The sequence below is a fragment of the Xiphophorus couchianus genome, chromosome 12 (genome assembly GCF_001444195.1).
Source record: "Xiphophorus couchianus chromosome 12, X_couchianus-1.0, whole genome shotgun sequence".
NCBI classification, from domain to species: Eukaryota; Metazoa; Chordata; class Actinopteri; order Cyprinodontiformes; family Poeciliidae; genus Xiphophorus; species Xiphophorus couchianus.
Genome location: NC_040239.1, coordinates 5,317,099 through 5,339,709, shown reverse-complemented (window position 1 = coordinate 5,339,709; position 22,611 = coordinate 5,317,099). Strand labels below are relative to the sequence as shown.

Sequence of the window (22,611 nt, the reverse complement as noted above, 5' to 3'; positions counted from 1 at the left end):
CCAATTTACAGCTGCAAACATCACAGGTACAAATCATGCTTTGGAAAAATGTGAGCTGATATTGACAAATAAAATCACCTCTGCATAATTTTTTTTTTGTATCGCCCAGCTGCACTCTTCATCAAATCTAACGGAACTTAAACTTTTTTGTGAAGATTAGACAGAAATTTTAGTCTTCATATGTGCAAAGCGAGGCATACCCCCAAAAGATCTGCAGCATTAATTGCAGCAAAAGGCTCTTCTACACAATATTAATTTGGGAACTCTGAATATGAATTTATGCCACAGTTTTTAGTATTTTTAGTTATTTTGAAGAGCTTATATCAGCATCCTTCCTTTTTACAATTAACTGTACATTTTTTCTTACATTGATCCATCAAAAAAAGAAAATCCACAGAAATACATAAATGTTTGCGTTTGCAAAATGACGAAATGGGAAAAGGTTTAGGGGTTTGAATACTTTTGTAAGGTGTAAAGTGCACATAATGTGAAGGGAGTAACTCAAACAGCTTTTACCATAAAACCAAAAGTTAATGATAATTAGCTCCTTACAGATTTGGAATATGGCAGTAAAAAAAACTAAAAGCTTCATCCCTAAATGTCCTCCCAGACACTGGAAACGCTTGTTCTCAAAAGAATCAGTCTTTCATTCGAAAAAGACACCATTGTTCCAATTTCTGGGCTGAGATGAATTTGGTGAATTGAAGGTACGGGCAACATTTCCCACCCTCCATGTTTTGTGTCATGAAACAGGAATTCATTCAGCCTCTGCTCTCCACACAAGCCTTAAAATGAAGTCAGGGAGAGACAGATTTATGCCTCACTCAAAAAGTCATGTGGGCTCTAGATTCTCCAGTAGTTATTGTTTGTCAAGGACAATAACAATAAAACTAAAACCAGTAACCTCTTTCTGCTTCATGTGCATAGCTAACAGGTGAAAAAGACTCATCTGTGTCTGTCATTGTGGACGGAGCTGGGGCGGATCTGCTGGGACAGAAAATCAACACCTGGTGCAGTCTGTGGTGGCAACAATTGTGATGGAAAAATGAAAAAAGCCTTGCAGAGGAAGTGTTCAGTGGGCTAACAGCCATTAATTTCCTGCTGTCAGGCCTAATTATTGGGATAATTTGTCATCCACAGAGTGGTTTGAGGCGGCATGTTTGATGGCTGAATAATGAGGTCATTCAAATGACAACAAAACGAACCATCATTCACTTTAAAACTGAGCTGAAGAATAATTTAAGTGCAATATGGACAGTTTTCTGGACGGTATTTAATCCAACAGGTGGATAAAAAGAAGGTGTTTTGTTGTCTTTGAAGTTGCACGTTTTCGTTTCTTCCAGCGTACTATGACGTCATGGTAAATCTCACCGAGTATTTCTGACTTCGACAGAAGTTGATGCAGGTCTGGATTGTGAGTTTGTTGGAGATGTCATGGACTCCAGGAAGAGTCGGAGGATGACCGGTGTCTTTGAAGCAGCCCAGATTCCCAGGCACTGCAGAAAGATAGGAGGATGGTGAAAAGGACATTAGGAGATTGGGATTATTTTTATGGAATTTATTGAACACTTAACTTAACATTGTACAAGGTCAGAATTAAATACAAAAACACTTCATTCAAATTAGTCAGTTATTGAATAAATAACTGTTTGCACTTCTTGTTATTAGCGTTCTGGAAAAATATGCAAAAAGAGAATGAGTCTGGAGAGGTGCAAAGATGTATGAATAGTTGTATTTACTGTCTTTCATTCTCTATAAGCTGTTTCCCCCCATCCTGACCAAACAGATGTAGGTAAGAGATGGAACATTTTTATATCACAGCTCTGTAGTTTTATCTGTTTGCCTCCTTTAATCCACAGTATATTTACTAAATGGAGTCCCATCTCAAATACTATCTTTTTAAATCTAGCAAAGTGATTACACACTCCAAAGCCTTTAAATTCAGCATAATAGCTCAGGAAGAGCCAATAAAGCCTCTGGCAGTCCATGTCCCATTTATGATTTGTTTTTCATATAAATTGGCTTTCTTGTGTTTTACTGCAGCATTGTGAAGTCCAGCAAATTTGACAAACAGTAATGCATTCACAAATTGAAAGCTATTTCCATGGGAAGCAAGAAAAAAAAACCTTTTCCTTAGGAGGGGTATCATCCTTCTACAGAGCGCAGAAGACCTCATTAAAACAAAGATGGACGAGACATGAGCAAAGATTGTCAATCACGCATTAGGACACAACTAGAATGCAAAATTGAAAGCCGAGAGATATATATTGCTGTTACATATCAAGGGATTTATTTGATCACAAGTTGGATATCAAACAGAGGAACGTTTGTTTTTGGTGCAGTAACAACATCTTGGTCTCTGGATGCAAAGTTTGACAATCCGGAGACTGCAGGGCTGTTCGTCCCCTGATGCTGCATTGTCCCAGAACTGAGACTCTCGGCAGCAGCCGTCGAAATAACAAACAGAGCCGCTGATGGCAGCCAGCACCAACGAGAGACATTTTCACTCTGCTGTCCTGGTTCTGTTATGGAACGTACTGATAATATGCAAACAAAAGCATCATGGACAGACCATAAATTTGGATTAAATATTTACAACCTCGCTGCAGTCAAAACATCTTGCGTCGAACTGACCTTGATAAAGACCACCTACACACAGTTTGGGTCTATGGTGCTGGTGCCAGTGTTAACTTTTCAGCTGGCACGAATGCTCGCTGCCATCCCCAGTGAGATTCTGCAAATTCTTTCTGTTTATGAAGGAATTAAGCACAAAGGCTTTTCAGAAAGAAAAGTGTGACATGTTTAAGATTCCGCCACAGACTGGTGGGTACAAGGAGAAACGACACGAAACAGACACATTCTCAATTGTTGGCCGCAAAGTGACCGTTATTTGGTCTTCCAACGCACTGTGTTTGACAAATGACTCAGCATTTGAAGACAAAGTCATCTAACTCTGTCACACAAGCAATAAATCATGTGCAGCATTCTTTTTTTTTTTTTGTTTTTTTGAGCTCCAGCCAAGCCACAGCTTCAGAGGAGGGTAAATACGGTTGCTTGGGTCATTTACTGTGACACGAAGGAACACACTGCCTTAGTTAGGAGCTGGATTATATGACAGGTTAAACGGAAATAAGAAAGTAATGAGAGTGTTTGAGGTTTTCAGTGTTTCATACAGAGAGCAAAGAGAGCTGGGGAAGCAGTTTTTTTATTATCTGTTGCTCAGGTATGCACTGGATTGACCCCTGAGGAGTGTGCACCGCGGGAGCAGAGATAAACACCTGGCTGGAAACCAGCAACCTCCCTCCAAGCAAGGCACTTCAGTGATGCCTTATGAAAAGCAAAGTGGGGGGAAAACTGCTACTGCAGGGCTCAGCAACTCAGATTAAAGGCAGAAATAATCTTTTTTTTTCACTCTGCTTTGACACGAAGATTTCAGACTGCAGTCAATTTATCGTTCTTTGTCCTCGTCTCGTCTCACTTCGCGCCGTTGAGCAGCAGGTGGGATCGTATCACGCCGGAGCAGCTTTGGATTTTACGTGGATCTTGCGACGCTTTTACCCGTCTTTATCCCAAAAGTTGTCCTGCCTCAAAACTCCTGGAGAAAACAACCATCACAGACATCTGTGCTGCAGACTCAACAAGCACAAATATCCACTTAGAAAAAAAACACAAAAATGTTTAACACACTTCAAAGCTGCTGGTGGAATTTGGGCTTTAATGAGCCAAAGGGGAGAAATGGAGGAAACACAAGGAGCTCCAATCCAGACCTGTGAAAACCTTTGGAGATCGCAGCAGGATGGGGGTTCAATTGGACTCTTACACTCACAGCTTGCTTTGTTTACCTTCCTGCACAGAAACGCAGTGTGCCTAACCTCAGATATATGTTCCTCGGTCAAGAACCCCCCAAAAACATAAGAGTGGTAAAGACAAGAAGAAAACACATAGGTTGAAACATCAAACATTTTGCAGCAAGCACTGGCAGCGAGTTCATGCAAGCAGGTTGATGAGCTGAGGCGACAAACGTGTTATTATGGGAAGAAAATCTGAAATTCCTACGACATCTGGAGGGTTAAAAGCAAAGACAGAAAACTCCAAAAACACATTTAGAGGTTGTCTCTAATTATATTAAATTGACACAGTTATGGCTTTCTGCTTGATCTTCACAACACAGTGTTCAAGATGAGGCAAGGCAGGGAACATGAGGTCAAATATTAGGTCATTGGAGTGCTGCAGGGATTCAGTTCAAAAGCCAAGATCACAATTTGTTCCAGCCAAGAAGACTACAAAGACAAGCAGTGATTGATTTTTAAACATGGTTATTTTTCTCTATTTCAAACAACTTGATTACTTGGAATTGTCTTTCTTGTGCTTTACTGAATGTAATAAATCAAGAAAGTGTCCTTCGGGAGTTAAAACATAAACCGAAAGTCAACAAATCCATAAAGAAAGGCTTTAATGTTGTTTATGGGTATGATTCTTTTTCCACGCTGAACAATAACTGGGAGAAATCTTTATGTCTTATGGTTTTTGATTTATTTATCCAAAAAAAGGAACATTTACAACAAATTAGTAAAAAGCATTCAAAATCCCTTTGTCTTAATTAATTAAATGACGTGTTAATGACATCCCCCTCACAAGACGGAACTATATAATACTGTCGTGAGGCTGAAATGAGATTCTAAGACTTCATTTTTTATGTTTACAAAAAGAGTTAATGTTTTTGTTCAAATTCAGACCAGATGTAGTATTTGTCTTATTCTAATTTGGTTCGAATGCTGAAAATAAATCGAAAATGCAGTTTTTTACATTTTAACAAAATGGTAGCAATATTTTTAATAAATCTGAAACTGTATTTAAAAAAAAAAATCTATGTTCAATGTGTAGTTACGTATCGACTAGACTTATGTAAATACTACTTTAATTTACCCTGACAGAAAGCTTGAAATCTATAGTTAACATTAGCGGCGAACGTTAGCCGTAAGCTATTCTCACAATGCTTCCTAAATATTTATAACCTGTTTTTTTTGTCTATACAATATCCAAAATACTAATAAAAATAAGTTGCTGTGGTGAATTTTAATGCTTTTGTAATCAGGTATTGTCAGCTAACTTGATAAGAAGCCTATATTAGTCCACTCCATCTACAGAACAGGGAAATTCAAGAACAAGAACACATTTAGCAACTAAAAAAAAACTAACAAAGTAAGCTAATTAAGTATAGGATCAAATCAATGTATAAACTGTTTTACTTGTTCTAAACAAATATTAAAAGTCCTACTAACTTTTCTTTCTGATTTTCTTCAGCAAGGAACCACTGTGAGTCTGTGAGTTTCTGCCTGAGCAGTTCTGGGCGTGGGAACATGAAAGGTCAGCTTCAGGAGGCTAATTGGCAGCACCCACACAGATCAGAGATGAAATCTCCCCTGGGGGCTTTAACGTGTATGTGATGGCATGAGGTTTCCATAATGAGTAATTACCTTCACAAAATAATAAATGAACATTTTTCTTCTGCTCTCTTAAGTCGAGTCGGTAATTTTACTTTGTTGGTTCAGCACATCTAAGTATGGAAGATTAATTATTTTAAAACACATTTACATTTAGCCAAAATAACTGTTCAACAGGTAACAGAATTGAATTAATATTTCCTCAGATTGCAAAAATCTAACACCCAAAACAAACATTTGATCTAGAATTGGGTGATTATTATTCTTATAGGTGCTTAAAAAGCTGAAATTCAATCCAAATGAGTGTTATAATTTATAACACATCTTTAGTACATGTGTGAGATCTGAGTTGTGATTACAAACAGCATATCGTTTGTAATCATTATTTTTCTTTATCTGAATTAGCTTTATTGTCCAAAGTTGGGTTACAAAACAAACAATTTGACTTTAGAGGAAATAAAATAAGAATGAAGAAACAATATGTATATGTATTTGCAGCCATTTTAAAAATTATTATTCTAATAAAGAAAGATTAAGAATTTTTACAGTGCAAAATCCTTCTAACATTATGTTAAAATCCATGTTCTTTTAACATAATGGCATAATCTCCGCTTTTCAAAGTGATGCTCTTGAAATGAGGTCACCAAAAAGTTTCAACCAAATAGTGGCTGACAAGACAAGCAACCTTCTAGTTTCTTTTCATTAAAATTAAAAACTAAAACAACCCCGCCCCCAAAAAACTTAAATCATCTTTTTTTTTTATTTTTGAAAACAGAGAATTGGTTACAAAAACAAAGTGTCCTTTTTGTATCATAACTTAAAAAACATTTTAAACTCCTCCATGTCTTCCAGTTCTTATAAGAACGTCTTTGTTTCTAGCTGCACACTATTTGCATATAACAGGCACACTTAATACGATGCTGCAAATTTTTACAAGCCACGACGACGTATTGCTAACACAGACAAATGGTCCTGAGCAGTTTCTATTAATTTCAAAAACATACCAGCGGAGGAGCAGCACAGCCTTAAGAGAAGTCCAACACCTGAGGATTTTGCAATCGCTGAGGCTGCCAGAGACAAAACCTCCAGAGAAAATAAATGCAGGCATGATGAGACAAAGCAAAAGACTACTTTTCTCTGTACTGTTTCACATGCTTTACATTCTGGCAGCTTTGCAAAGTAAAACACATTATTATTATTTTTATTATTTTTCATCTGTAGCAGTGTTTAACCTCCAAGCGCCTTTTGATAGAAGTCAGTGTAGTATAACAGAATCTAATTTAGTTTTTGTTTGACTTAAGGGTGAAAAGAAAGCAAACTAAATAGACAAAATAGAGAAAAATAACCAGTGTGAAAAATTAAAGATGATCATTTTAGTTGCATCACTGCTTCATTAACATCCAATCCAAACGTCATTAGTGTTTACACTAGAGAGCAGCAGTTAGGTTGAAGGACTTCATGTGGGATTTTAAAAGCTCATTCCTCAAGTGCTTAAAGGATAATTGCAAGTAATTTAAAACAAAGGTGCACTGAAGTCTTGGAAAGTCTTCCAGCAGTTCATGAATCTGACCCTAGCAAGTTAAATGTTTAAGTTTGATGCGCTGCACCTCTGCTTTCTGTTTCTGTGTCTTTATTCCCTGCTTTGTCTCATTTCTCCTTGTGACTCGGCCTCGTTTATTACAGCTTTGTAGTACAGTATATTCAATACGTAAACAAATACAGCTGCTGCATTTCACCAAGCCTGTTATTACTCCAGTCGACTGCACCGCAGCCCACCAGAACATAAGGAAAATGGACAAATATGCCGCAAAGCTCCCCCTGGAGTTTCTGGAAACTCAGCATGGTTTGTCAAGACGTGGGAGTTGCTGTTGTGTGTTTTAGTTGCTTTTGTTTTTCTATGCAGATCATAAATTCTCCAGCCACTAAATGGAATAAGTTAAAGTAAATGGACTTATTATTGGGCAGGAAGAAAAAAGGAATTAGATCTAACATACAGATTTACCAATGCATGTTTCTCTGTTTGCCTTTTATGCATACTACACATGTAACAAATACATTTATAAGTGGAATCTGTGCGAGTGATTTTTCTTTGTTTGTGTGTGAGGTGGAGACTGCTACAACAAGACTGAGACAGAGCAGATCAATGTCCCCGCTTGGGGCCTTGGGATAGTGACTAACCATCTAATTAGAGGGAAGGGAGAAGAAGCAGGGCTTTAAATGAATAATTAGTGTCTTCTCTGAGTCCGAACAATGCAGGGAAGACATGAAAAATGGCCACCACACTGCATCGCCGCCTCTGCCGACAAACTAAATAGGCCGTGTCCTGAGGAGAGCCAGGAGACCTGATACTGGGGAGATCTGGAGATGAAAAGATGAGCAGATACTTTGTGGCCACCTTAGGTGAAAGATAAGCACTTCATTTATCATCACATACTGTAGTGACAGGCTCCACTGCTTATCTGGGCACCAGACATTAACTTTAGAGTCTCTCACTTTATTATTGCACATTTTCAAACTGATGTAAATAAACTTTACTTCAAATGCTATACTGCAGAGTGAAACCTCTTGATTCTTACATCATTCAGAATGAAAGACAAAAAAAGAAAACACCGCATTTCTTACGCAGTGATACCACAAAGCAGCTGGAGACAACAACTGCGGAAAAACATGAAGACCTATTTTGTAAAAAGATGAGTGTAAAACAGCACAAACATTTGAAATTCCCCAGTCAGTCAGTAACAGGAGTATTAGTTTTGCCAATAATATGACTTTGAAGAACAGCATAAAAATATGATCATTATTTCACTGGAGCCTGGTTTGCTGTGTATTTAGAAGACATGATTGTTTCACTGGGAGTTCAGGTGACAGATTTAGGACTAAAATAAAATTTCACTTTACAATTAGACCGATTTAGCTTGTCATTTAAAAATAGTGGGGGTTTTTTTGTTTTGTTTTTTTTGCTTAATTTTTTGTATTAGACTCTTACTTTGCATTTGCATTTTTTTAGACAGGAAGATTATAAGTGTTGCACCACCTCCAACCTCAACTTCCTGTGACTTCTCCAACAGCAAAGCTAATGATGGTTTAAAATGTCATAAAATGACATTTTTATAAACTTCTTCGAAGTTGGAATTGCTTTAAGAAGTGGGTGAATTAGATCTAGTGACTGGAGAACTCTGATCAAATATCAATCCACTTTGGTCTTGACCTTCCTCAGACTCCCTGTCAGCTTCATACTTCAGGACCAACAAATCTGTTTCAACAGAGATTCACGAAGGCCAACTGCACTACAAAAGGTACGTGAGATTCATTTAAAGCCTGGTGGACAGAAGGTTCCTGATCTGACAGAAACTGGGAAGGACTGCTGTGTGTGAGGATCGCTCTGAATACGGGAACTTAAGGGTAGGAGAGTATGAAACAGCAAGAGAAAGAACAATGCACACTTTCATATCAGGGTCTCCAAAAATATAGTGAGATAGTTGCTTAGTTTACAACTCTGTCTACAGCAGAAAGATTCATTAAAGAATAAAATAACCAAATAATTGCTTGAATGTAGCAACGCTATAGAGTATTTTACCAATGTTTAACACCCAGAAACACCAAAGAGGTACCAGAAACATCTTTTCTAAAAGACCTGCTAAAAGATCTGTTGTTCTTGCCAACACGTCCATGACAGCGGTAGTTTAAATTTAGCAGAATGGCAGATGATAAAAATGTTCCATATACTAGGAAGATTTTGTTTCTTTCTACTTGTCAATGTCTTAAATGTAAAAGCAGAAAAAGTATTTTAAGCTAAATGTTTGAAATAAAACGTCTTTCTTTCACTCTAAGTACCTTTCTACAAACAAAATAACCAATGCTTATATCCTTAAACAGCTTAGACTGACCACACTGTTTTAATTAAATGTAAAAAAAAAAAAAAGATCACATACACTTAATAGATAAAATAACTTTTAAGATTTCAATGAAAAGATGTGCATTCACCTGAAGCAATGTTGATGTTCTTTTGGCCATTAGCCATTGTTTATGAACCCTGAGTGCTTGACCTGCTGTCATTCTCCTCCTCTCTCCTTCCCTCCGAAGGTAAGCACAAAACAATTGCCAGTCTACTTGTTCTCATTAGCAAACATTCTACGAAACCCGCTGCCCTCATGATCAATACCTCTAATTCCCTAATGGCCTGAATGATTTAATTGAACTATGTCTAAAGAATCCGGAGCCAGACGAGGGAGAAAATCTCAGCGGTGCCCTCCTGGTTGCTTATAGAGGACTTTTCTGAATAAAAGGTTTCTTCACAGCACTATTTTGCCTTTGAAAAGATTAGATACCACAGAGTGTGTTCAAAGCTTTAAAATCCACTTTTTTCTTACTTACAAGTAACAGTACAACTGCTTTTTGGCACTCCTGGTGAAGATATTGGGAAAACCCATGAAATAAATTCATCTTTTATTGCAATTGAAATCTTTACAACCCAACAGTAACCTTGTCAGGATTCCCTTATAGCCTTTCATAGTTTTGAAGCGTATATAAAGAGAGATCACATAATCTTGACTCCTGTATTCTTCCCTTCAAGTTACTCCACAGGTTTTATCTTGCTTTATACAGCAAGATTTACATTTGGGGAACGAGATGGTCATGGAAGATGGGTGACATTTTGTCCTTTGAACCATTTCTGTGCTGATTTTTGGTCAATTATAGTCAAATAAATAAGACAGGTTTCTAGGGATTTTCACACTTGTTTCATTGTAAGGAGGCCCCCCATACCAAAGAACATTTTAGAAAATACTGTGTCTGTTTTCACAAACAGAAAAAAAGGCTTTCCACATCTCAAACAACATTTTAAACAATCTCCATTCTGTGCAGAAAGTTCAGTGAAGTTAAGGTAAACCCTAACCAGTGTAATTATTTAGGATTTTGAACTACAGATGGTCATATTTGGTCCAGACACCTTAAAAAACCCAACATAGCTGCCCTTTAATTTGGTGCCATGGCATAACCCGTAACTTTAGTATTAGCAGGCGGCTCCAGCATGCAGAAACAACCTCCTATAGGGCAGTGTGTACAGAGGAGAACTCTTCTCATGAGTTGACATGCAAATACGCAAGGAGAAAACCTATTTGGCAATTTTTACTAGTTCCACTCTCTTGTAGAGTGCCACTCTGGCAGCAAACAGTTTGACTCTAATTAAAAAATATCACTGTTTTCAATAATTCTGATTATAATTTCTTAACAGGGGTGCCGATAAGTGTTTAGGGCTTTCTGTCTCTCACCACACGTTGACCTTTTCAGCAGATTGCCTTTATTTCTTCACTATGTAAATATCTAATCACTAAGATTTATAATACGGGCCAATCAACGGAGAGGTTTCCATTAAGCAAATTAGTAACCTTTGTGAAACTAAACAAGTTGTATGTAGAAAAATATGCTTATGTACACATTTGGAAAAGTAACTTGGTTTTTTAGAGGCTAGAAACAAATTAGATTATATCCTCATGATAAGCGTTTATTTACAATTAGCACCCTTTTCTGAAATCTTCCCCCAAATGGAGCCACTTGATAAGACAGTCAGGGTTTCCTGATTTCCTAAAGTTGCCTGTAATAAATCCGTCTTTCTTTCCTCAAAGTCCCAATTTAAAATTTTACTCCATTACTAATATGAGTGGGAAAAAACAGCAACCTTCTTCAGCCAAAACATCCCCTTGCATGACTGACCGCAATTCAACATCGGAAAAAATATACTTTATTTATATTAGCCTTTTAACAACCACAATTAACCCAGTGTGCCAAAGGATTTGCTGTCTCATAATCTGGATATCTGACTGGATTGACACTGTTGTATCAGAGCAGAAAATTTATTCCAGCACGCACCCTTTCTCTACACAGTGGTGTCTGAACCTGCTTCAGTGTGCAGGCAAAAAGCTCTGTTTGTGGTGACAGCTGGCATCAGACCACCTAGGGAAAATATTCTGTCTCTAAAAACAGTAAAGAGTGAGATAAATTATGCAATCACCGAAACCCAAAAGCATCACAAAGTCAACCGCAACCGCCACGAGGCAGAGCCGAATCTCAACTTCAGTCTGGCTTTGATTTCCAAACCACATGAGCGACTTTGTTTCAAAAACATGTCTTGTTTTAATTTACTCTTTTCTTCTTAAGGCAATTAACTATTAATTTTGCTTTATTGAAATTGTTTCCCTCCAACTGGATTCCCACTGCAAAGTTTTGATTCAGAGACATTTTGGTGTTTGGAAGTAACAACGCAGTCACTGGCATAAAGTTACGTCAAGATATTTAAAAAGAGCTCATTTAAACTTCTATAAAACTAAATAAATACACTAATTGTTTTCTACTAAATTTGATGTTACTGTTTTGTAGGCTGTCGTGCATTCTCACACATTAAAAAACATTCTATGTAGAAATAATTCAAGGCTCCCTGAGAAATTAAAAAGTATATTTCTTCATTTTCCTGTTGTTTCATGTAATTGCTCCTCATTCTCCTCATTCTGTTGCCGCCCTGGGCATCTGCCCATGTTAGTGAAGTTAATCAGAGACGCCACAAGTTTTGCTTTCAGTTTCAATTATCCTGGATCCTCATTTGAGCAAAGTGTTTTCATAAAAGAATATGTAATGTTAATTTTCGTGATTTTTGTGGTGATTTTTATCATATTTGAGTGTTTCTCCATGTCCAAAAAAAAAAATAATCAGTGGTAGGCTGCTTTCTGTGGTGATTAGATTGTGTATGGTAGAGCGTAAGATGCGTTATGAGGTGATGCATTTTTTTCCCTTTGGCATCATATCATCTGACAGCATGGAAACAAAAGCCAGATGGATAATAGCATGGCAGGGTTATAAACAGCCCACATCAGTGGGATCCGCTCTAAATTTATCCGTTTTAAGCTGCTCTTTTCAGAAGTGCTGAAACTTCTGATAAAAATGCTAAGATAGGCAAAGATTATTTATATGAATATATACATAAATTTAAATATTTTATAAGATTAGGTACATTTGAGATAATTGGATAGTCTGAGGCAGATTTGGGGTGTTAAACTGACTTGCATCAATTTATGTAGGACTATTAATATTAGAGTTTCCAATAAACATGATTTTGGACTGCAAGAAGAAATCAGAGCACCCATAGAAAACACACATTAACCAGGACAACATGCAAACTTAAAAACACAGAACCTGTTTAAATACATTTTTATATTTAAAGTAATTTGCAGATCAACCAGAGTCAGAAATTAAAGAAAGAAAGCAACAGCTAGTTATTCTTTTTACGGTCTTTCTTCAAAGGCTTTTTAATCTTCAATCTATTTACTTAAAAAGCAACAACATCTGTACCACAAACAGCGTTTCTATTTCCTCAAACTTTATCAGCTTGTACTTCTTCAGAAAGGACAGACGTTTACTGCAGTCGGGGTCAGAAAGTTCAAGAAAGTCTTGGTCTTGTAAAAACCCTTGGTGGACACGGAGCATGTACGTGTAGAAAACACCTGGTGGCACTCATGAGTTCTTCACATGTTACTCAGGTGTCACCTCAACTTCAAAAGACCATGTGGCAGCACCATAAATCCATCTTAATTAAGCAACATCTCATCACTGCATACTTTTCTGAAGGTTCTGCAGTAAAAAGAAGCCCCGCCCCGTCCTGACACATTACTAGGTTTTAATGTGTTCAAGGTGCGACGGCCTTGCCAGATGGATGCGATGCTGCTAGCGTTAAGTCTTTTGTTACATGGTGACAGATGGTTAATCAGCCTTTCCTTCTGATTGTCCATAAAGACAAAAGCGGGACCTCCTTGCAGCGCTGTGTCCTGGTGGTTAAATGTTCAGATGCAGAATCTCTGACAGCTCCGTAACAAAGACGCACCTTAAAATAACCTGAAACAGGTGGGAGCTGTGACATGTTGATAATAAGACTCATTACCTATCACGGCAGGTAATGTCAGCCACATTAACAATGTATGATACAAAAAGAAGCAACAAAACACAGCGACTCATTCTTTAAAATATATATAATTAAAGTTGTGAGTGAAACTGGCAGCTCGAGAGTTTACACAGGGTTTATTATTACAGGAATTACCATTTATGATTCTCTTTACAATGGAGTGACATGCAGTTTGTCTTCCACTGCCTTTTTACTTAGAAAAACACTTTTTTTGTTTGACACATTAAAAACATTCACAGCTGCTGCACATCTCTGTAGTTAAGAAAAGGCACTGCGGCATAACAAGTTTTTCCTGGTTATTTGCTGTTGACAGATGAACTCCCAATGTGGAGATCAAAGCTACGTTGTCTTGGCAGACGCTGGAGGACTTCACCCTGAGAGTTTCACTTTGTCAGTCAGATTCAGTTAGGGCATATTGTTAATGCATGTCAGCTAAGAAGAGCCACACCAAAACAGAATGCCTTTCCAGCGTGGAGCGCTGCGGGGAAAACACATCATCAGACTGTCTCAAAAACAAGCATTTCAGAACATCACAGCACAGAGACAGAGGCATGCAGCAGATTCGTGCTTGATATTATCCACAAAGGGTGGCTTTAACAGCGAGTTGTGTGAGTGTATTGGAAGATTTTCATATTCCTTTTTTTTTTGCATCTGCTGGAGAGAGATGTCACATGAAGATGTTTAGGAGGAGCTTCAGCAAAGTAAACCTGATCAGTTATGCATGACCTGCATTAAAAAAAAACAATCAGAGTCTTGACAATAAAAATGCCTGGTGGTGCATTTGATGGTTTGGACCTCAAACTTGTGGGGAGTAGAAAACGGAAATCCTTTGGTCTGCTTGTTTGGTCCTCACCAAAAACTGACTTCATTTATTTATTTTTTTTTATGCGGTTTGCTTTGCCATTGTGCTTTTTTTCTTTTTGCAATTGAACTACAGTCTTGTTCACTAAATTAAATACACATTCCTTCTTATTTGTCAGATTAAAGGTACCTTTTACAAATAACAACTGTGAAGCAGTTTTAATCATAATTTTCATTAAGCCCACCGTTCTGTTTTTCAAAAGCCTTTCTTATTGGTCTGATGTGATATTATAATTTTAAATGTTGTGTTTTCATTTGCTGTCAGCAGAAAATCATAATGATTAAGAGAAACAGACATCAGTTTGCAGCAACTTATGATCTTAAAAAGACACCTGTGTATAAGTCCTTTTTGAATCAGACTTCACTCCACCTGCTCCCTTGTTTCAAAATTGTGATAAATTTGTCCCAGTGCACCTCAGTGGAATGGTTACAATCTGTAGTTCTGCATTTTAAAAGAAAATCACCAATTCAATTTTTAACACAATTTGATTATGTGTCACTTTTTTCCTCAAGCTTTCAGCTGATTGTATTTTTTCAGTGCAATTTGCATTGAAAAAATGCCAAGCAGAATGGCAAGAAGAATGCCAAGTAGTATAAATAAACATCTTTAATTGCGAACTGAATCAGCACAGAAACAAAGTGTTTGCCCAGTGGAGCTATAATAGGAGCAGTTCTGCATCTGGGTCTAGTTTAACCTGTTTCAATGGACCCCTATGTGCTTCTGGCTACATATGACTATCCCCTCGATTTACTCTCAGTGTAACCCGGGTGGCATGACACCCACTGACAGGAAACCCAGCTGGACAGAAAATTAACTTTTGGCAGGCGGTGCAGGTGCCACAATAAGTGGCAATGATCTACAAACCATGCAACATCAAACATCAGCAAAATAGTAGACAAAACGAAGGCAGAGACAAAACAAAAGCCAGACGAAATGAAAACAAAGATTATTGTTGCCTTTTCCTTTGGCATCCAAAAGGATTTTCTTTTTTCCGGCTCTACTTGCCAGCCGCTGACAGGGAACATTGACACTGAAAGATCATCAAGTTCTTTCGCTTGGCAGCCAAAGCTGTTAAATTAAGCAGATTGAGAACAAGAAGCGCCAGAAGGTGGGGCACCACGTGGCGATTGTGGTTTCACAAAAGAAGAGACAAAGCAGTCGTGTCTGAAAGCCCCCTGCAGGGAGAAACCATCTCTGCTAGGTGAGATTGTGGATGCAGCGCTCACAGCAAACCTCTGCTCATGTTCTTATTGAAAGAGCTCAGATAGAAAAGGTGTGGCATGTCAAACACCATTTGATATGGGCAAACTTTCACTCATTAGAAAGTGTAGATATTTCGTAAGACAGAACCATGTTTTTACTACAAACAAAACTATCCCATACGGCTGCATAATATAGTGTAAGTATATGATCATCATAATGTCATTGTGTGCAAAATTCATATCACAAAGTATTTTTTGGGCAGCAATAATTGCTGGCTAATATATTCCAGTTGTTATGAACTTGCATTTTACATGCTAGTGGAACATTTAGCATGTTGAGCAGAGTCTCACAGCACACTGCAAAAACACAAAATCTTACCAAGTAATTTTGGTCTAGATTCTAGTGCAAATATCTTACTTCTTAAAATAAGACAAAACTAGCTCACGAGTAACTTTTAAGCAAGAAATAGGAGCTTATTTTAAGTCAGTAATTCCTTGAAATTGATGAAAAAGTACTAGTTCCATTGGCACTTATGACAAGACATTTTCCATGTAATAAGTTAAATAATCTGCCAATAGAACTAGTACTTTTAGCTTCACTCAGCTCCAATTTCATAAAAAGGAACTTAACTATGTTTATTTGCATATTTTAATGCATTTCTAATATTGTATAAAAACGGCTTAAGTGGTTAAATGAAAAATCCGTAGAATATGCCATATTTTTTAAAATCTGATTAATCAATTAATCATCAGAATAATCAATAGATTAATCCACTACTAGAATAATTGTTAGTTGCAGCCCTACTCTCGACAGTGAAAGATTTTCTAATACTGTCATAATGTCAATTAAGATAGAGGGCAGAACAAGCAAATATTTGGGGGTTGAAAAGATGCCTGTAAATGTCAATAATTACTAAGTGATCATTAACAAGAGTGATTGCCTCCAGAAAAGCAGGAATCTGCTGATCTAGAACAGCAGAAAAGCTGCATCTGAATGACTCACAAAACCTCAAGAAAAGTCACCTTTGATCAGCTGAAATGTTTGGCCGTTATGCACCGTCGCACTGTTTGGAAAAAACCAAACAGCACATTAGCAAAAACATATTTTGGACTTGTTTTGCAGCAATGGAACGTCAGCACCTCACAGTTATTGAGCTGATCAAGATCTTATTTGTTTAACAAAATATTCAAGATTAAAATGTGAGGCCACAGCTGAAACTCGGCCAAAGTTGGGTCAATGACTCCAATTGAAGCAGCAAATCTACAACAAAATATTTATATGAGAAAAGATAGGCTTTGCAATGGCCTACTCAAAGTTCTCAACCTTTTTGGAAGGCAGCTCAGCAGAAACAAAAGCCTCAATGAAGTGAAGGAATGCCATGAGCAAGAACAACTAAATCATTTCCAAAATTGTGTGAAAAACTACTTCTACAGTATTTCTATTTCTTTAGACCTAATCCAGCATTTCTACTTCTCACTTTTGTTATCCAGCTCAGCCAGTCAGCTATGGATTAATGGAAGCTCTACTGTGCCAAAAAACTGGGCCTGTTGCTGCAACAGATTGTGTTGCAAGATTCTGTGTCAGTTGAGTGCCATATTTTCTGAACTATGCCCTTCATTATGTCCCGGAGGCACCTTGTTGTGAGCATGAAACCAGTTTCACCTGAAATCAATGTCAATGCCACATAAAATTTAATTAAATTACATCTTGTTTCATCTGCTAATTTGCTAGTAAACATGAAAGAGAAAACTGTTGTTCTTATTCAAAAATATTAGTTTTGATCTCATAAATGCACTGTTTTGGGTAATATTACAGTCATATTTTCAGCAATAAAAGCATGAGTAAAGATATTATTAAGAATAAACTTTTTAAATCAGCTTTCTGGCATTTTTACTTGATTTTTTTTTTCTGTAATGAGAGATCCCAGTCTAATTTCTGACCAGAAAGTAAAGTTATCAGTAAAATTAAAATAATTTTACATCTAAAGCGGCTAGAACTATGACTTACTTTGGCTCCAAGTTGTAGTCAATGTCTCTCACATGTTTATATATGGTTGTTGTAGGACAAATAAAAAAAGAAATAAGAACTAAAATGCTTAGCCCAAGTGCTAACTGTGGAGATTTACATCCAAGACAAATAAATTAATCTGTGAACCAGCTCAATAGATCGTTGCTTTGTGAATTTGAAACCCAGGTTTGCTCTTTCAACTTTGACCTTAATGGACACTTAAAAGGTATCTAGCACACTGAACAAAATACACAGTCTTGTGAAAAAAAGCCACCCACATTCCAGTAGAAAACACATGTACACATAATGACTCAAAACGTACCCTGGGCAAATTCACCCTTCAGACACAAAGAGGCCATTTAGCCAACAGGCAGCGCTGGATGGCCCTAATGGGCCTGAGCCATTCAAACAGCAAACCTTAGTCACGTATGCAGCTCAGACATGATAATAGTGGGATAGCTGGAGGGACTGAGAGACGATTTAAGGCCCACTGGTACCAGAAGAGTCTGGTGTTGGTGTTTTCAAATTATCACCGCTGTTCATTAGTCTACCTCAAGCTCATACATGACAAACCCAGAATTGTTTCTATGCTCCTGCTTACTTTAGTTGAAATGTATGAATGACTAAACAGGCCCCAGCCTCATTTTTGTTTAAATCCATGATTCAGTGATGACACTTTTATGTTGAAAGACATTATTTTGATAAAATAAAAATTTAATACCAAATATCACCTTCATTGTCAGCTAATTATTTTCAAAATGTTTTTCTGTCATATTTATTTGTGTAATTTGTCTTATTTTGTGGTTGTGGTTTGCTTTGTGATCTACGATCCTGTTTCTTGCTTTTATTCTTAAAGCTGCAGCATGTTAACTTATATTAAAAAAAAAAAAAAATTCACATATGTTAAAATTGTAACTATGTGGTGACTATGTGGTGACGGTATGAGGCAGATAATCTGTGAAAAAAGCCCCCCCTGCCTTCTCTTAGTGCTACCTAGAAACAACCATCCAGAGCCAAGAGGCGGGTCTTAGTGTTGTCAATCAACCTCTATGTGGCACTGCTCATTTTCCCCAGTCCTCTCCCCCTTATCTCTCTGTTATGCTGCAGCTTCTTCTTGACAGCAGAGCGTGTTGTGAATGCTAAGACTAGTTAGCATAGCCACAGATGACAGTGGATAAACAACTTCCTGAAACTGTAAGTTGTTTCTCTGCTATTAGCACATTGAGCAGCGAGTGCATGGCGTTGCTTGACAGCGGTAAGACCCTCCTCCTGGCTCTGATTGGTTGTCTACAGACGGCAGTACAGTAGTAGTTCAGGGAGGAAGTGGAGGCTCTTTTCATGGATTATCTGTTTCATATTACACTGTCACAACATAGTGACTGTTTTAAGAAATATGTAAAAAATATATATACTTTTTATAACAGTTGCCTTTTGCAGTTTCAACTGTGGTAATAGTAGTCTGTATGTTATTAGTCTTATGAGTACACATATTCCTGACTTTCTATAACCTCCCCAGCACATTTCATCACCTCGTATCTTTAGTTATCAACCAGAGGTTTTAGTTTTTCCTTAAGTATTCACTTTATACAGTCACTTTTTGTGGGGCTTTTATTTTTAAATAATGTTTTTGTATAATCTTGTAGCAATATGGAAGATTGCAGCATTCAGTTGCAGCCACTTATCCGTTTGGAGGCAGATAGGAGGCCCTGGGGGAATTTCAGCTGATGTGAGGCGCGGACACTACGGATGAAGTCTTACATTTACAAGAATGCATTTCAGGGTTGTCAGTAAAATGAAGCAGTGTGTGTTCAGGTTGTAGCTGTTAGAGCTAGCTCTACAACAGTCAATTTTTTTCATGTTTTCATTCTAGCTGATTGAATAACTACAATGCACACTTTGCAGAAATAAAAAAGCAAGCATTAAATTAACTCTGATTAATAAACTGAGGCAAAAGAGACAAACCTCGCATTTAAACAAACACCTGATTTAAAAAAATATATTTTATTGTTATTGCTTTGAATCCTCAACATCTTTACTGGGATGTTGATACTTTTTCAATACGTTGTTGAAAGTAGGACATTGAAAATATTTGTTCTCTTCAACTAGACCAATTTCTTATTATATTTTACCATTTCATATGGTTATTTACATACTTTCAGTTGTATCTGCAGGCACATTTAGCTTATAATTCCCAGACAAAATGTGCAGTTTAAATAAAACTGACTAGATGCAAAACTGGGCACTTTGTAACAATAATCTCAGAAGCTACATGCTGTGAAAAAAACAGCACAAACTGCCACCATAACTCAAGAACCGCATGTAAAACATTGAATGTATAACTTAACGGGGAAATTACTAATGGACGTGAAGAAGATAAAAACAAAGAGAAGGGAAATGTAAACCAAGGAATAAATTCCAAAAAGAAGCTTTTTGCATGAAAATAAGGAAAGGATGAATATTTATTTTAGATGAATTGAAGAGTTATGATTTGTTTTTGTTCAACAGATCATATTAACTAAAAATAATACAACAACACTGACCTGATTTAACCAGCTTAGGACTTTTATGTATATATACGCTACCTTGAGAAAGTATTTGCCTCCTTGTTGGTTTCTATATTTTTGTCACACTTGAAGGTTCAGATCTGCTCATATTTTTTGGTATCAGGCACAAAATAACCTTTCAAATCAGTTTTTGAATGATAATTTCATTACAGAATAACTGGTTGTGACAGACTAGAGGGCCATAAACTGCCTTTAAGCATCTTTTAAGTTTTATATGGAGGGATTTTTACTCATTCTTCTTTGAAGATCTGAATGAAATATACAGTATAACTCTTATAGGTTGTAAATTTGCCCTTACTGTTCAGACTCTTGTTCTTCTTCTATTTTTTTGTTTGTTTTTCTTGTAATTTGCTGATTGTCCACCTGAATTTCCCCACAGTTTGAAGGTAATTAATATTTCTTTTCTACTTCTTCTAACTGCTATAAAGCATAAATCAGACCTTAATATGATTTGTAAAAATGAAGCTAACATGGAGTAAAGGGGTATTACGTCAGTTTGCGTTGAATTTTTTTCCCCCTAAACAAATGACATCATTTAAAAACAACTTTTTGAAATTTACCAGATCATATTTGTTTTTGTTTTTTTTCTTGATCAGAAACATTAAAGTGTGACTAAATAGAAAGCAAAAAAAAAAAAACAATATTTTTTTATTGCACTTCACTAGAAAATGTATATTAATTGTAACAAAGCCTTAAATAAAAAGCTTAACCAAATGCAAACACCTGCAGTATATCACTGAAACCTGCCATGCAAGAATTGTGATCTTTGACCTGAAAAGCACAATAGGAGTATCCATCCAAGACTTCTATTTCAACAGGAGCGATTAAAAAGGTGAAAGGAAAGAAAGTGCAGGTATTAAAGACAGCTTGCTCTGTGTGTGTTTGTGCCAAAAGGGCTAAGTCTCTTGGAGCCACAAAATCTCCGAGTACTAGCAGTCCATCACACATATTAATCTGAGATTTACTGGACGGAGAAAGTCTCACACCCACATAATGCGAACTAAACACACAACTGTATCCACAAACTGGCAGGAAACAAGAAGCATGTCAAAACAAGCTACGAAGCCAAAGGCAAAATCTATCAGTGCTGACAAACACGTGTCCATGCGGATTCTGGGTCGGGTTATTACAATCCTGTGTTCTTAAGGGAAATTGACTTTTTAATTCTTGAAGATGTTCTGTCCATCCATAGCATTCAGAAACCAACATAAAAAAGACGTCCAGTCTCTGCTCAACCATTTGGGATGCATACAAAACACAAGCTTGAACTGACAGTTGCATTAAATTAAAAGCAAGCCCAGACAAGGCAGCAGGAGGGGCAATGGGAGGCAATTAGAGACATTTTTTCGATGATAATAGCTCCGTACAACCACTGCAGACCACGAAGCTATGCATGGCAGGTGGGAAGATGAGCGCAGTGATAAAAACGGCCGGTCTGCATGCCCACTGTATGTCCCTGAGGGCAGACAATAGAGAGAGGAGTGGCAGCTTCTTACTCTGGCACGAAGGGATGTCACAATATTTCCAGTACGAAACTTCTTCGTGATCGGCGATGTAGCACCAAGGCTGGACGTCCCCATCAGGATTCCTGCAGCCACAAAGACGGAAAGAAAAGAAGCACAAATAAGCTGGTATACAAATAATTATTTTTCATAAAATGAGTATAAAAATAATACAGAGAATGAACAGGTAATAAACTGAAGTTCTTCACTTTGAAAGATTTTAACAGTAAGTTTCCACCAAAGGTGAGGCATCAGCCAAGAATTTATGATGCAGATTAACTGCTAATAAGAAAGGTCATTACTTGCTCACAAGTATAAAATTATACAGCTATGCAACATTAGGTCTGTGCTTTTTTATACACAAAGGTCAACTTGGAGCTGTTTAGAACAATCAGAGCCCTGAAAACATTTTCTAAATGTCTCTTCAGCTTTCAGTTTCCATCCACCAACTATTCTAGTAGGGTTTTATGTGACAGAGCAAAACACATTAGAGCATAATTATAAACGGAAAGCAGAAGGACTCATGGTTTCCAAAACAGCTTACAAATGAAACTCTTAAAGGTTAGAAACAACAACCACTTTTAAAGCTTTCCACCCATTTTCATTTGGATTTAGGGTTGGTATTTGACTGGGCTGCTCTAACACATAAACGCTTTTATCAATTTGATTATGTTTTGGGTTTCTCCACACTCTTCATCAACTCTTTTCATCTAAAAAGTACTTATTTAAAATGACCTGTGTGCCTCTTTCCACCTTTACAAAATTTGATTGGTGCACAAATAATTTCTCTCCCTGAGTTGCTCCTCCCGAGTTACCAGTGGTATTTTTTTGTTTTTGCTGCTTCCATGATTCTTACATCCTTTGCACTGGTGATTGTTTTTTGCAATGTTTTTAGTAGTGCTGTCACTCGATTATAATGATTTAATCAGATTAATCACACTCTAGCTCTGTGATTAACTTTGCAAGCTAGAATTGTAAAAATGCATGTTGTCCTAAAAATGCTAAAGAAAAACTTACTGTCTCAAAAAAAGCATCTCAGTTTTCCAGGCTTTTACATTCAGGACAGTTTAAATGGAATTAC

At 37.1% G+C, this 22,611-nt stretch overlaps 1 protein-coding gene across 2 annotated transcripts in view; it reads right to left on the bottom strand.

The window, feature by feature from the left end:
• Positions 1-22,611, bottom strand: part of kremen1 (kringle containing transmembrane protein 1) — a 77,074-nt gene that overhangs the window by 10,210 nt on the left and 44,253 nt on the right. For both annotated transcript variants that reach the window (XM_028034553.1, XM_028034554.1), the window contains exons 3-4: positions 21,525-21,616; positions 1,372-1,496 (exon numbers count right to left, since the gene is read on the bottom strand). In XM_028034553.1, coding sequence (XP_027890354.1) covers positions 1,372-1,496; positions 21,525-21,616 — 217 coding nt within the window. The remainder of the gene's footprint in view (positions 1-1,371; positions 1,497-21,524; positions 21,617-22,611) is intronic.